Source organism: Artibeus jamaicensis, unplaced genomic scaffold (genome assembly GCF_021234435.1).
Source record: "Artibeus jamaicensis isolate MK-2021 breed Jamaican fruit bat unplaced genomic scaffold, CSHL_Jam_final contig_465, whole genome shotgun sequence".
In the NCBI taxonomy this organism is placed as follows: Eukaryota; Metazoa; Chordata; class Mammalia; order Chiroptera; family Phyllostomidae; genus Artibeus; species Artibeus jamaicensis.
The window spans coordinates 18,748,258-18,764,921 of NW_026521843.1; the positions used below are offsets into that span (position 1 = coordinate 18,748,258).

A 16,664-nucleotide genomic window follows, 5' to 3' on the forward strand; every position below is an offset into this window, starting at 1 on the left:
GTGCAGAAGTCATCTCTCATTAGAGTTACATGTTATCAGTACTAGATGAAAATCCTCCAGCAACTAGCGATACTAGAATTTTTCTTCGAATGCATTAAAACAACAATACAAATGACCAAAAATTAAAAGAGAACCTTAATATGTATTGTTATCTTCCTGATTTTCATTACACTTATTTTCATTTTAAGCCAAAACATCGACTTATTTCAAAATCTTCAAGCTGAATAGTAGCCTCATGACCAGTCATAACATACAGAGCTATAAGATAATTGCTAATTTTAAATATCTGTAACCTTTGTTTTTTCAGGTGGACTGAAAAATCAGGTTCTTTACTTACATATTGAATTTACATTCACAGTTTTTTATGACGACACATGCGAAATAGTTTTCTGGGGAGTTTGTTCTTTGCTGATGCGGAAAGCAAGGAGGGCACGTGCATTTTGAAAACTTTGAGGGCAGTTCTCATTGTTTTTTGATTTATTCCCAGAATGAGGTATCCCTTGTTCCAAATAAACTTGCTACCGTAATTCATTTGATAAAAGATGTCATCAGTTGTAAGGGGCACATTTAAGTGCCACCTTGATGCTGCCAATAAAACTCAGACAAGCTATTGCTCCTTAAGATGCCCCTGTTTGAGAGATGTTAAATGGTGAAAGGAAAGTGTACCTTATAACTGATGAAACACACAGGTTTTGAAACTTTCAACTGGGTTAGGAGTTAGGGATCTCGTTTTGTGTATCGTTTTATAAGTCAGCATCAGATCTCAGGCCCTCGCAGGCTGTGTCATATTTAGTGAGTGTGGTTTGGTGTGTTGAAGCTCTTTTCACTTGCTTGATTGGGTAAATAACCAGATGAAAGCAAAGTGGAATGAGCTCATTTTTAAGTTGCTGGAAGTCCCTTGATTTAAAAAGTGTATTCTAACTTTGTTTCAGCCTGGTACCTCTGCTACTCCTTCCTCCCACCAAACGTGGGCCCACCCCTTTTCCGCTGTCACCGGTCCCTCTTCACAAAGTGTCCTCCATAAAAACTCCCGATGGCAGTAATTTATGGCCTCTCGTGAGTTCTAGACCAAGTGTTATAAACCGCCCAAGGATGTTTGCTTTCTAAGCTTTATCTCTAATTACCAGGGAAAAATCTTTATCTGCTTAAAGAGCTTTCAGGCCTCAACCAGCCGTATGGAACAAGTTTTGTGGGCCTTGCTGGGGTGGGGGACGTGGAGGGAGTCTCCTACTCTGCCTCCGTGGCAGGCCCGGGGACAGACACCAAGCACCTCACTTCCTTTCCCACCCTGCAGTGCTGGCCACTGCCTTTGTGCTGGAGTCAGCGAGAAGGTCCATGCGTTCTGCTGTAGCCGCTGTATCTGAAAGGAAAGCAAACCTGACTGTTGTAATTGCTGCATTTCTGACTAATCTCATTGAATTTTTATCAGGCTTATCTTCCTTTTGATAGAGGCTATTGAATTTTAAGGAAATCCTGTGAAGTAATGCACCGCTTTCCTAAATCTCTGTGTTTGCAGATCTTACTGATTCAGTCAGGCTTTCCAGGCTTTTGGGGGGGGAGGGGTTCTTTTTCTGAGTGGCTCTCGGGCCTGTCCGGGTGGAGATTCGCCTAGCACAGTCTGACTCTGAGGGCTGCTGCGTTTTTGAAGGTGAAAACAACTTTTTCTGGAGTTGGTAATACACACTCATCAGTTGTGAATCCACTGATACTTTGTACACTTTTTACATACTTGATGCTCAGTAAAAATGCTAGATTAATTTCATACTTAGAGTTTCAGGGCTTACAAATATCTTACTCATTTCGTTCATGGACTTTGCTCAGCAAAAGATGTGGAATGATATTGCAAATATGCTCAGCATCATATCAGCTTTGAAAATTATATGGAAAAAGTCATCTCCATTTGGTAAATTTCTGTATATTTACATTCCCTATAAAATGTAACGCAAATATTTAATGTATAGCTCTGCGTTTTTTACAGTAGTGTTTGTTGATAGTACCTTAAATAATGTTCAGATTACATTCCATAAATGCTTCTGTGTTTGAATGACGGACTGTTGGTCTTTGCAGCTCGGGGTGTGGTTTTCTCTCGGCTGTGCGCACTTGGCCTTGGAAGACTATGGAGGCTCCGCGAAGGCGTTTCAGCGTTGCGTGACTCTAGAGCCTGATGTAAGTTTGTCTGATCTTCTTTCCTTGTTACAGCCCTACTTCAGTATCTTCTAAGTTATTTGAATTGTACTGTAGTTCAAAACAGAGATTCCTGTGGATGTACAGAGGGTAGATACCATGTGTTTTCATCACAATGAAGAGAAAAAGAAGGCCCCAAAATTCAGTTTTTCTATTATTTTATGTTTAAAAAAGAACAGCAGTTCATTTTATGTTGGAGGAAAGTACATATTCGACAGAACGTCACACCTTCAAGTATTTGATTTATAAATCTAGAAATAAATTTCTTCTCAAAATAGCAAAATTATTCATGGTTTCACTTAGAAAATAATTTTGATAAAACAGTTTTTTAGTTAAAACCATACTTTGCTGAAGTATACATTAAAGTACCACATATATTTCATCATTCACTAACATGTGCTGGCTATATTTATTAGAAAGTTCTTTTAGGTTATAGTCTTTTAATATTTAACAGCTTTACTGAGATGGTAAATAATTCACATACCTATAGTTCATCCATTTAAAACGTACAATTCAATGCTTTTTTTCATAGATTCAGAATTATGCAGCCTTACCACCATTTTAGAGTGTCTTTAATATTAGGAAAGGAAAACCTCCGTACCCCTGGTTACTCGCACCCCATCCCTCCCCGTGGATCACACACATCGTGGTCTTTTGTGACTGGCTTCTCTCGCTCTGATGAGTGTTTTCCTGGTCCATCCTGTTGCTGTATCAGTACTTCGTTCTTTTTTATGGCCGAGCGCTATTCCACTGTGCGGCGTGTCATGTTTCTGCTCCGTTTATCAGTTGATGGATGTTTGGACTGTGTCCACTCTTTGGCTGTTAAGAATTATGCTGTTGTGCACATTCATTGACACATTTTTGTGTGGACACATTTTTCTCTTGGACATATACCTAGTAGAGGAGTCAAATGTTAGCTCTGTGTCCAAAATTTTGAGCAAATGCCAGACAGTATTTCCTAAAGCACCATTTTATTTTTTGATTATTTTTAATTATATTTTATTGATTATGCTATTACAGTTGTCCTGATTTTTTCTGCTTTCTCTCCCTTTACCCAGTAACTTCCCTCCCCACTCTCTCAGGATATCCCCACAATATCATTCATGTCCACGGGTCATGCATGTAAGTCCTTTGACTACTCCACTTCCTCTACTGTACTGTACACCCCTACGGCTGTTCTCTAACCACCTGTTTGTGCTCCTTAGTCCCCTCCCCACCCATCCCCTACATTTCCCTCCCAACTGGCACCCATCAAAACGCTCTCCATATCCATAGTTCTGTCACTGCTCTTGTTTGCTTAGTTTGTTTTCTAGATTCAATTGTTAATAGATATGTATATACTGCCATTTTATTGTTCATAGTTGTGATCTTCTTTTATTTTAAAAAGGCCCTTTAACTTTTCATATAATAATGGTTTGGTGATGACAAACTCCTTTAGCTTTTTTTCTTGTCTGGGAAGCTCTTTATCTACTCTTTGATTCTAAATGATACTTTTGCTGATAAAGCAATCTTGGCTGTAGGTCCCTCTTTTCATGACTTTGAGTATTTCTTGCAAATCCCTTCTAGCCTGCAAAGTCTCTTTTGAGAAATCAGCTGACACTCTTATGGGAACTCCCCTGTAGGAAACTAACTGCTTTTTTCTTGCTGCTTTTAAGATCCTCTCTTTATCTTTAACCTTTGGCATTTTAATTATGATGTGTCTTGGAGTGGGCCTCTTTGCATCCATCTTGTTTGGGATTCTCTGTGCTTCCTGGACCTGTATGTCTATTACTTTTACCAAATTAGGGGAATTTTCCATCAAATATTTGAAATGTTTTCTATATTTTTTCAAACAGATTTCTAATTTCTTGTTCTTTCTCCTCTACTTCTGGCACCCCTGTGATACGAATGTTTGAATACTTCAAGTTGTCCTAGAGGCTGCTTACACTGTCCTCATTTTTTTGTATTCTTTTTTCTTCTTATTGTTCTGGTTGGTTACTTTTTGCTTGCATCTATTCCAGATCATCAATTTGATTCTCAACTTAATCCACTCTACTGTTGTTTCCCTAAAAATTGTTCTTTATTTCAATTAGTGTGTCCTTCATTTCTGACTGGATATTTTTATATTGCTGAGGTCCTCACTAAGTTCCTTGAGCATGCTTATAACCAGTGTTTTGAACTCTGCATCTGATAGATTGCTTATCCATCTGTTTAGTTCTTTTTCTGGAGTTTTGATCTGTTCTTTCATTTGGGCCATGTTTCTTCATCTCCTTGTTTTGGCAGCCTCCCTGTGTTTGCTTCTCTGTATTAGGTAGAGCTGCTTTGACTCCGTGTCTTGGTTGCGTGGCCTAATCTAGTAGGTATCCTGTAGGGTCAGTGGCACAGCTTCCCCTGTCACCCAAGCTGGGTCCTTGAGGTATATCCTTCATGTGGGCTGTGTACACCCTTCTCTTGTAGTTGAGCCTCGGTTGCTGTTGGCAGGTCAATGGGAGGGATTTACCCAGGTCTGGAGTTGTCTCTATTCTATGGTCGCAGTCACCCTTCTCTTAACATAGTGCCTTTTGAGACAGTACTTAATGTTACGGGTGGTTACTGCCTTCAGCATTCTCCACTCTGGTTAGTTGGAACTTGAGTAACTGAGAGCACTGTGATGTCCAGAGCCTCCACCCAGCCTGCATCTTTCTGCCAGGCCTCAGGAAGTTTTGCCCTGCAAGTGTCTAACTTAGCCAAGGACTCAACAAGATGCTTATTGAGATTTCTGCAGCTTGTCCTCTGTGCAGCTATATCTTCCCTGGTATTTCACCCTGCAAATTCTAGCCGCCTTGTCAGCCCTGAACTCTGATCTCTCCTTCATCTCGTAAGACTTGCTGTGCCTTATTTGGTGTCTGCCTCTCTGGAAGTGCCGCTAGTTAAAAGCCTGGGTTGGTTAGTAAGATACCTCAGTTGTTGGCCCTGTCTCTGGGGTCACAGTCCTATGAGCCAGTCTGCCATCCAACTTCTCAAAGGCACTTGTTTCCTAAGTTTTGTCCAGTTTGTGGCTTTTTATGTCAGTGAGATGACTCTGGTCCTAACTGTGCTATGTCTGCAAGCAGAGGTCCACTGCCATTTAGTTTTTAGATCACGTATATGGAACTTGAGAATTGTGTGCCTGTGTTTTATAAAAAGCAGAACAAAGAGGAACAAACATTCATATTGTTATTAGAATCAACACTGACATAAAAGTTTTCATTTAATTTTGTCATTGCGTAGAGGAATAGGTAGAAATATGTTTGATGAAATACTTAGTAGTACCACTGGAGCACACACACTCCTTTATCGTGTCTGATGAAGGATGGTGGTAAAATAGCAGAGCCTGTAAGAGAGGGAAAACAATATTCTGCATTGCCTTGGGTTTGCAATAAATCTGTATATTATATAATTATGTTGTAAATTTTCACTCTTTTATAAACCTAAATTTGGAAATAAAATCCTAACTAAATTCCAGATTAGTGTTCTGACAGTTATGCTAATTTGTTGACTATTTTTGTGACTTTTTCATCTTAAACTATAAAAGCTACATTTAATTTATTTAATTTTTTTCATACACCTTTAGGTGTACCTTGGTGAAGGTCATGATTGTACAGAGCACATCTTAGACTAGGAAAACATGTTATTATTTTGGTTGTAGCAATTATTTTACCTGAGCGAGAATGGTCTGTAACTGGGTTCTCTGTCATTTCAGAATGCTGAGGCCTGGAACAATTTATCGACATCCTACATCCGATTAAAACAAAAGTAAGTGCTAGAACTTTGCTTCCAAAATAAATGAAGGAGATTTTCTTCAACTGAATACTAACACGTTGTGCCTTGTAGCCATTTGACTTTCAAATGTAGTTTATCTCTTGGAAATATTTAATATGTAATAAAATATTATTCGAAATTTTTATATGCTACTGAAGTTTTGCATCCTAAATTTCATTACATGATAAAAGCAAGCCTGCCTTTTAGTTGGTCAGCTCAACTGATAGATTCTTACTGATTGTTTGTGGTGAACTAGACATGATTAAAAAATAGAAATATGAACCAGTGTCTTTGGGGACTGTAGGTTTAAAAAACAAAATATGCCATATTATTTAAAAATTAACAGTATTGGTAGTGTGTTGTAAATATTAAGTGAGAAGTGCAAAGAGGGCTATAAAAATAGCGGGTGAAATTTGTAGAGCGCTTGGTCAGTACCAGACATCTCAGGAGAGAGAGGGTGGACCACCCTAGTTCAGAAACACTTCTGAGAAAATGCTGGGATCAAGCTCACCTTTGAAGAATATGTAGAGGGCACAGAGGAGACCCTTCCAGGCGAGGGGATGGGGTCAAATGCAGAGTGAAAGGAGTGAATGCAACAGCTTAGGAAATGGGAAGTGGAAGAATCCAGCCCTAGACTGTAGAGAGTTCTGCAGCGAGTGGTAAGGTTCGGAAAGGTTGTTTGGGGTCAAACTGCAGTGAGCTCTGGTTATCTGACTAACAAGTTGAAACTATTCTGTTGGAAATAGGAAGCCAGGATTTCAGGGGGAGTAATTTGATGAAGAAAAAAGCTTTGGGGGAAGATTTATCTGGTGGCAGCGTATGAGGCAGACTGGAGAGGAAATAGGTCTGGGAAACCAGTTACGGGACAGCTGTTGTAACAATCCAGGCAGGAGATAACAGATTGGAAAAAGAAGGGGCAGGTGCCAGTTTATAAAGGGGACGACCAGATGGGCTTGCTGACTGGCTACGGAAAACGAAGGGAAGGGTAGAGACAAGGCTTGCTGTTACCACGGTTTTAATGAAGCAATTAGAGGATGGATATATTTTTCTTTCATTTGTCCTTATTTTCAAACTTAATTTAATTTTTCTTTGTGGATTCACAAGATACTTCTAAAGATAACATTAAATCCCCATTGCGTTGAGATCACAAAATGCTTCCGCTGCTCTTGGATGACAGTCTACAAAAATAAAGTACTGTTTGTTCTACCATTTTCTTCAGAAAATAATATTATGTTCTTGATTGCAACTGATGTGGTGAAACTCACTAGGGACCCTTTTGATCGAAAGCAAGAAGGAGGGAAATCCCCGTCATCCTTGTAGAATGATCTCAGTGGGTTTTTCCAGCAGCCCTGATACTTTTGTGTATAGTGAGTCTCCAGGTACCCAACCTGGTCCTCCAGCCCAGTAATCCTAAGAATTCTGCTTTCTCTCTTAAGAAATTTTACATGTTGTTCCTCAACTTTTGATGCTTCCTTGTCTTCATGAAGCTCCATGAATGGGTTTCTGTGTAAAAGGGGGTTGTGAGGTCAGAGGTAAATCACTCCTTTATTCCTAGCTTTTTACTCTTTCCTTTCTCTGCTGCAGTTCAGGACACACAACTGGGGGAAATTATTAGCACGCCTTTCAAAGGAATTCTCTCCATGCCCTAAAGTGACTTGGACTTCAGCCCCACCTCCTATGTGGATGGGAGGACTGGGGAGTCTTAGCTCCTGACCATTGAAGGTAGTTGCCGTAACTTGGGAGTGAGCAGAGAGAGTGGAATAGAGAAAGGAGAAAACCCAAAAGGAAAAACTTATGGCTAAATTTGAAATGGTGTTAGAGTAAAGGTACTTTCATTTTTATCTATAAAGGATGGTGGGCCAAGGGATAAATAAATCAATACATTTCATAACAACTTAAGGTACATTGTTCAAAGTAGAGACTAAACTCAACTGTAGTAAATGGGCAGTTATGAAAAGACTGAAAGGACTTAATTGTAAGGAAATCATTTTGATTGATATCATGGATATATTAGAGATTGATCAAGACCCTTTTGTTTGTTGAGATGTTTTACAGTAGGTGACATGAAGTTCTGTTGACGTCCTTGTCAATAAGAAGTTTTTAATAGTCTTTTTGTATTTTCTGAAGTGGCTGGTGTAAGACAAGGGTTTCGTGGTAGTTTGGTAAAGAGTCTGAATGTTGCTTTACCTATATCCAGCATATGGTGATATATAGTACATATATTAATTTCTAAATATTTTGTGCTCTTTAATGTGAACTTTTCACCCCATTGTGGATTTTTTTTTAAGAAGTGCATTTTTAAGTTCCTAGGAATACAATTTTTAAACTATCTATTGACTGTTGATTTCTCTATTTAAACTTTATTTTTATATTTTTAAAGATTTTATTTATTTATTTTTAGAGAGGGAAAGAGAGGGAGAAAACATCAGTTTGTGGTTGCCTCTCATGTGCCTCCTGCTGGGGAACTGGCCCTCAACCCAGGCATGTGCTCTGACTAGGAATTGAACCAGTGACCCTTTGATTTTCAGGCTGGCGCTCAATCCACTAAGCCACACCAGTCAGTGCTGACTATTGATTTCTTATTTAATTGTAGATAATAAGGCCTATATACTTTCAGTTTTGTTTTTAAATACCAATAATTCATAATTATTTTCATTCTAAGTAATTAAAAATTTACTGACATATTTAATTAATTTTTGTTATTAGCATTGGTTATTTCTTGTATTGCTTTTTTTTCTCTTTGAATTAATTCCCTTTTATTTTTGTAAGAAGGGATCCTGTAGTAGTTCTTTTAAGTTAGGGTCAACAGGTGGTAAATTCTCTTAGTCTCTATATATCTGACTCTTGAGTGGTATGTTTAGCTGATTGCAAAATTTTGGGCTGACAATTATTTTCATTTCAGCACTTCAAAGGTAGTTTTCTGTGTTCTTCTACCATCTTTTGTTGCTAATGATGTATCTACTGTTCTCTAATTGTCGTTATTGTGTACGTTTTAGGATTGAGTTTATGTCCTGCAGTTTCACACAGTATGTCTAGGTGTTGGTTTAATCTGTAATGCTCAGTATACAGAATATACTTCGAAGCATAGAATTTAGATCTTTGTTCAGTTTTAGAGAATGCTTAGCTATTTCTTTTCATGGGTAGTATTTTGCCATTTTCTGTATTTGTTTATACTCTGGAATGTTTGTCAAGTATATGTTTGAGGCTTACCTTTCATTCTTTCCTCTGTTTCTTTATTACTTTTTATTTTTAATTCCAAATTCTCTGTAAATTCCTCACTTTTATCTTTCGTCTCTTCTGTCTTTGGCTGTATGCAGTCTAGTTATTATCCTAGTGAGGTTTTCTTGTTCTAATGTCTCAATGCCAAAATTTTTAGTTCCTTCTTGTTCATATCTCCCCAATCTTGTTTTATTTCTAACTGTTCTTGTTTTGTAATTTCCTGCTTCTTTAAAAAAATTATAGGGAAGTTGTAGGTAGTTTGGAGTTGGTTGGGTCTCTAATTCTGTGGATTAACCTGAAGGGCTAAGAGAAAGTCCATATCAGTACTTTACACACTTAGCTATGGGTTATTCAGCTATGTTGACTAGTATTGTTCTCTTTCACTCCAATAGAGAAAAGGCCTTTAGAACTTTACAAGAAGCCCTCAAGTGCAACTACGAACACTGGCAGGTCTGGGAAAACTACATTCTCACTAGCACAGACGTCGGGGAATTTTCTGAAGCCATTAAAGCTTATCACCGGCTCTTGGACTTAAGAGACAAATACAAAGATGTTCAGGTAAGTTGTTAATATTTTGTTATTTCAGTTTGCGCTTGCTATTAACATTTGACTAAAGGATATAAATTGTTTCTTTGATTATAAATAGGAAAATTTTGCTAAACACGTGTGATATATGAAAAGACGGTTTTTTTCTATAGTCAGATATTCCATTACATATTAAATCTGGCATTCCAGGGTCAAATGTTTGTACAGTCACAGATTAATATTACTGTGCCCCAGTTATGGAAATCTGATGTGTAGTTGCATATGTAGTCGGCCTGCAGAAACCAGACGGAATGCTGTTTGTGTTATTTATTACTTTGGTCGTACCATGTAATAGCTGGAGGAAATCCCACACTCATTTACTTACTCACTGAGCAAGCACTTACTGCGTTCTTTCTGACCATTTGAACAACACAAAAGTGAAGACTTTACATTTTCTTTGCAATATTCGATGAGTGGGTCTTCTTGGTGATATGAAGTCATAACTGGTTGACTCCTAGCACAGCACAAAAACCGCTAGATCCGCTTAGAAAATGTGAAGCCCCTGCATTTAAATGTACAAACCTCATGGGTTCCCTGTGGTTGAAGGCTGTGCGAGGACAAGGTGCGCAGCAGGGTGTTGGGTCAAAGTCAGGGAGCTTGGAAATATAACCCTTCATTTTCAGTAATGAACATACTCTATTTAAAATGGTGAATTTGGAATTATGAAAAAATAGAAATAACTAGAAATAACATCTAGTATACGGTAATACTACCCTTTTGACTTAGTGTCTGTACTTGAAATGTTTCAAAAATGTACCTCGCCTGGGCCTTGTCTTACAGTCCCAACCCTTGACTTGTGCACGCTTGGTCTTGCAAACCCAGCTCTGTAACTGGCAGAGCTACTTTAAGGCTCAGGTCCACGGCAACCACTTGAAAGATCTGTGGCTTCAGGTAGCACCATATACCCACTTACAGGAGCTGTGTCGGCACCTTCAGTTACTTTTCTTTTTCTTATATTTTGTCCTTTCTAAATGTTGCATGTCGACCATCCATTATAGAAAGAAGGACCTGGAATTATATAGTGAGGGCCAAATAAAACGTGAATGGAGGCCTGGCAGTTTTACACCCTGGAGAGGACAGGAACCCTGGCAGCTATAATTGGCACAGTCCTCTGGCGGTCTAGTACTTGTCCTGTTCGCAGAGCTGAAATTCTCCGTTGAGGCGCTTCTTTCTCTTCTACACTCAGCCCCTTGGCAAAGGGGACCGATGAGGTTTTGAACAGATTCAGTGTTGCCGGACTACTGAGCATGGGACAGAGATTCCAAAGTGCTTGTGGGGTTTTTTTTGTAGTTCAACTGTAATTTTTAAAAAGCCCTTCTTTACTAAGAAAGCATTCTAAACCCTGTTCTTAAAATCTCAGGAAGAACATAATTTATATTGAAAGTACATTTCATTTGACATTTGAAATAAACTCTCTTTTTTCACTCACATTAAAAATACACATAAAACACTTATACCCACCTTCCTCATTTAGCCCAGCATTCTGTAGCACTGTGAACTGCCAGAGCAAGAATTCTCACTGCTGGAGGGTCCCTGAGTAAGCTACACCCCCTCCAGAGTGGAAGGTGACGCTCCTCCTGGCTGATCGGATGGGGAGGACTGGGTCTCCAAGCGGCCAGTGGGTTTCTGCCCTACTCGCATTGCCACTGGCTGCCGAAACTGTCGTCTCTTCCTGAATTGTCTTAGAGTTGGCTTCCTTGGTCAGTCTGATCCCATTAATCTATCATATGTCCCCAATTTCTAACTGATCTGCTTTTTTTTTCTGAAGTAAGTGCAGTTTCCCCTTTCAAGTCCATATTTTGACTCACAGAAATTCTTCATATCTGCTAAGAATTAGTGAGAACTGTCTAGCCAGACTAGCTTTTTAGTTGCTGAGGCAGTTCTGATCATCTTTTATACTTGGTGAAGTAGATTCCGCCCCTTGGGGTCCACGGTGTTATGGGTGAGACATGAGACAAATTCACATGGACTACCAAGTCCTATTGAGGAAAAGGGACGGCATGGCCACTCTCTCAAGAGAAGAGCGCCTCGACCCTTGCCTTAACAGGCTTTTATTGGGTTCAGTTTGCGCAGGAATACAGGGTGTATGCATAAAGCTCATCAATCATTGTCAGGCAGAAATGATTAAACAACAGATAACATTCAAAGACTGAGGGCTCATTCTGCGTCAGGGTCAGATAGTTGAAGGGCCACAAACTTTGGGGAACAAACTCATTTAATGGTTGGACCCTTATCATTTAAATTGAGGGTATTAGCAAAGCAGGCTTCATAGGATTTTATGTATTCTTTCTTAGACCTGATGCCCTAGGGAACCCACCCTTTGGAGCACAGGGCTGCACCCACCTCTAGCATTGTTTCAGACTTAAGGCATTGTTTCAGGCTTAAGTCGGGCCAAGGAAGTAAGGCACCCAAGAGATTAGAAGACTTCTTGCAGATAGAATGAGGTATCGGGCTATGTCAAAGCTAAGGGGCGAAGGTCCATCATTTCCTTTTTCTATAGCCCCCCAAGTCCTTCCCTGAGGGCCCCTTCACGACCATGCCTGTCTTAGGTCGTCCCTCTTTTGAGACTCTTACCTGTCATTGGCTAACCAATCATCCGCTCAGGGCCAAGCAGGGTGAAGAAAAAGCTGGCAGAGGTGGTGCCCCTACAAGGAAGATAATCTTTGTCTCCTAAGTGGCTTCTGGTCCCAAGGTCATTTACTTGGCCTTAGTCACAGGGGATTACAACTTCTGAAAATAAGCAGGGCAGTTCCCAACACTCGGGGCCCATAGGAGTGGTTTTACATAAGGAGCTCCGTGGCTGGGGCTGGGCCCCTCTTCTCTCTCAGGAGGCAGACTTTTGCGTGTTACTGTACATAAGCATCCAACGGAGCAGACTTTTCCCTTTTACCTCTCACTCCTTCTCCCCAAGGCATGCACATCAGGGCAGAGTGGGACATGATAGAATGGTAATAACTAACATTCAGTCAGGGCTTGCTGTGTCCAGACAGCATTCTAAGCACTTGACGTGGGTTAACTGAGTTCGCCCCAGCTCTGTGAGGTAGCTGTGTGCTCTCAGAAGCCGTGTCTCACTTCAGAATGTTTGCATGTGTCTTCCCCCTTGTTTTAAGGAAATTAATGATATGAAACATGGTAACTGTTCAAAGATTGTTTTGAAAATCCATTGTGCATCATAAAGAGTTATAAAGTCATTAAGGTGTTGCTAATTATAGTTGATTTAGATGGTAAAGTATATGAGAGGCACTTATTCCAGAAAAATGGCAAGACAAAACGAAACAGTGGCTTTACTGAAGATGGCAATTTAGAATGAAACGGGTTCAGCCTTGCTCATCCCAATGTCCTGCAGTGACTAGGAGTTTCCTTTGCCCTTGTGACTCTCCCACTCTCCACAGCTTAGGTGTCTCCTTTTCTTTCAGGATGAAAAAAAGTTCTTGCAAATGTTCAGAATAACACTGCTGTTTGTGAGCATTTGTAAATATGTGGGGAGAGAGGTGACATTTAGAATAATATATTGGTACTCACAGTGGTAGATACCAAGGAGATAACTCCAGCAAAAATAAGCCATGTGTAGCTAGTTGATTCTAACGATAAGACTTTCATTTGTTGATTTTGCATGCTATATACCTAACCAAGTTCATTGGAATTATAATAACACGTGCTTAGAAATCTTTCAGGAGTCTTCTCTAAGACAATTATGGAACTCAAATAATGGTATTTATTCTAAGGAATTCTGGGCAATTCTCAGTATAATTCATTTTGGAATAAAAAGGTATTTTCTTAATTTTTTAATCAAGAACTAATAAGGAAGCAAAGCTTAATGAAAATGTAAAAAATGATAATATAGTGTAACATTACATTTTTTAAATTTTATCCAGCCATTACATTTTTTAATTTTATGAACATTTTTCATAAAAGAAAAAAAGTCTAAATCATTCTGAACTTCAATGAAAATTTAATTGTTTCCTAGAGAAAATGATTGGGACTTAGTTTAAAGTCATGGCTAGCTAATATTTTAGTCTTTTTTTCCCCTCTAAGTCTTTCTTTGTTCCTCAAACTCAGAATATGAAACAAACCTTCTTTCACAAACTGGTATTCATCTGAGCGTGAACATTTCGACGAGTTTGAAACTAGTTTCTGGAACAGTTTAGTATTTTTAGAAACACCCACTGGTGGCACGTGGACTTGTGGGATTTCGTCCCGCAGCCAGCCTCGTGCCGCTCGGAGGAGCCCCCGGACTGGGCCTGTTACAAGAACTGTTGCTGATAAACAGAGCGCTTTGAGAGATGTGCTGTAACGCAGTGTGCTGTAATGATGTTATGGCTATTAGCTTAATTTTTTACATTTGGTTCTGGGAAAATGTTACTAGGGACATAATGAATAGATAGCCAGTAACTTTTCTCGGGTTACATGTGGTCTTCAGCACCTTATGGTAGACACTTCCAGGCGTTCAGGTGGAGAAAGGGCCATCATGAGCTAATGTTCAGTTTACACCAAGCCCTGTAAATAGCTCCCTTTCGAAGGTCACACAGTGCTGATGGCAGTGTCTAGTCAGACTTGGGCAGACCTACTCCATGGGGTGAAATCATCACTGAAGGGAAGCCCTGATGGCTAGTGATGGGCTCGGTCATGTTTAGCTTCGTTCCAGATTTGTGTCGTCATGCTTTCTGACATGTGTACACCGAGTCAGTGTACACCGAGACAGTTGATTAATTGCCAGGAATATTTTTGTCTTGGCTAAAAAAAGTTAATTTGATTCTGTAAGTTCAACAACAGGTGTCTTTCATTAAAAAAAAAAAATCCTCTGATATTCTTGTGTTTGACCCTATCTGACCTCACTATTTTTAAATAATTATTTATTGATTTTAGAGAGAAAGAGAAACATTGATTTGTGATTCCACTTACTTATGCATTCAATGTTTCATTCTTGTATGTGCCCTGACCAGGGATTGAACCCACAATTTGTCGGGATGATGCTCTAACCAGCTGAGCACTTGACCACGGCCTGGCCCTATTCTATTTTAATTTGCTTTAAATTTCTCTTTTTATCTATTCTTTTCTATCTCTTTATAGATGTAGTTATTGCCATTTTAATTTTTTTGTGTATAAATTTAAGTGTATAAATTCACACTCATTTTTCTACAGATACAGAGCAAATTAGCTACAATTATTATTTTTTATTACTTGTAATAGGAATGACCAGATATATTATCTTTTCCATTTCCTGCCTTTTCTCTCTATGTCTTAATTTTGACTAATTCATAAATTAGTATGTTGGGAATACTTTTCTACATGGTTCATATCTATATTCATATCTGGATTATATATTTTTATTAATCTATCATAAGACTAATTTTCACATTCCTACATAATTTATCTCTGTTCAGTTTCCCAGTTTTCCACCATGGTGAATGATGCCACGAATACCCTTGTGGTCTGTGTATATCATGCTTCTCTCCTCAGGGTAAACTCTAATGTCAACTTGTTCTTTTTTCCCTCCCCTCCCCACTTTTACCCTCCTTCCCGTCTTCCTCCTCCTCCTCCTTTGATAACTTAGCATTTGGGGGAAATTTTTAAATATTACGTTATTATGCCCCATTTGCTGTTTCTAAATGGAAGAGAAGGGAAGAGGACGAACACATATCGAGTGCTCACCGTGTTCCATGGTGGCCTCTTATGGGACATGCAGTATTCGAGGAGGATGCTAGATATTCCTCCTCCTGCGGTGGACGACTAGTGACCCAGGAAGGTTATATAACTCGCAGTCATGAAGCTGGTGGGAACTGAAGCTAGAAACCCCATCTAGGCCCGTTTTCTTCTTTGTGTTGAGTCTGGGGGAAGATTTATGTGAAAAAGCACATTTTCCTGTCATATTCATGTGCATGTGAAATATATCTAACAAAACTTTTTTCCAAACTGGTATGTAAATTATGTATAATGAAATGCACAGATATAAGTGTAAATTTGCTGTGTTTTGACTGTCACATGTTCTCATATCACCGCTTCCCGGAACAGACACGGAAGAACGTCATCGTGTCCCCTCCCCAGGCCCCGCCCCCTCAGTCAGGCAGCTACTCGCTGATTTCTGTCACCACAGATCAGCGTTGCTTTTCCTGGAATGGCGTATCAGTAGAACCGTGACCCATCTATTCTTTCACATGGATGTTGTGTGGCTTTAGGGCTTTCTTTGGGGACGGAGGGAGGTGGTATTGCTGTGTGTGGGGCGGGCTGCCAACCAGACTGAAGTTCTAGAACAAGTGGCAGCTGAGTATCACCTGCAAGAAAAGAGCGGAGAGAGGGACGTATTTTACGTAAATTATGTCTTTGCAACATAGGTGCTCTCTCCCTTTTACTGCTAAAATATCTGAGACTCAGCAGGAGAACTAACAAGGCCGATGTTTCACAGCTAACTGGTAAAACCAGGACTTAAAGTTTGGAGTCTGGCCTATTTATCCTGAAGCCGGTGCATGCTTTTCCTTGTAGAAGCAGAAAAGGAAAATGTTAAACTGCCTACCTCACTCTGATAACTGAGGCTTGGGGAAGCTACGGGTCAGGGTTATCAGCCCAGGAAGCAGAGCAAGTTCTCTGGAGAGGGCCAAGTGGAGCAGGGTGTTAGCCAAGCTGGGGAAGCGGCCTCACTGCTGGCCTGGAGCCCTCCTGGACGGTTTTGTAACTGGACCTAAGGCAGCCTGATTCCTTCCTGCTTCAAAGACCTCCAGGATTCAGGGGCCAACACGTGTGCTTTTGGCCAGGTTTTTGGTGAGACTTGGCCAGGGACTTCAAGGTTTGTGTTGGCTAAGAGGATCGTTAACGCTTTTCTCTTTGTGGAGACTCCTCAGCATTTATCTTAGAATAACTTCCCCTCCACACGAGAAAACATCCACTCTCTTCAGGGGCTAGTGGTGGTTCCACACCATCAT

At 39.8% G+C, this 16,664-nt stretch overlaps 1 protein-coding gene across 2 annotated transcripts in view; it reads left to right on the plus strand.

Moving 5' to 3' along the window:
- The window catches only part of TTC27 (tetratricopeptide repeat domain 27), a 140,058-nt gene that overhangs the window by 104,626 nt on the left and 18,768 nt on the right, over nucleotides 1-16,664 (plus strand). For both annotated transcript variants that reach the window (XM_037146569.2, XM_037146570.2), the window contains exons 14-16: nucleotides 2,068-2,166; nucleotides 5,885-5,937; nucleotides 9,555-9,720. In XM_037146569.2, coding sequence (XP_037002464.2) covers nucleotides 2,068-2,166; nucleotides 5,885-5,937; nucleotides 9,555-9,720 — 318 coding nt within the window. The remainder of the gene's footprint in view (nucleotides 1-2,067; nucleotides 2,167-5,884; nucleotides 5,938-9,554; nucleotides 9,721-16,664) is intronic.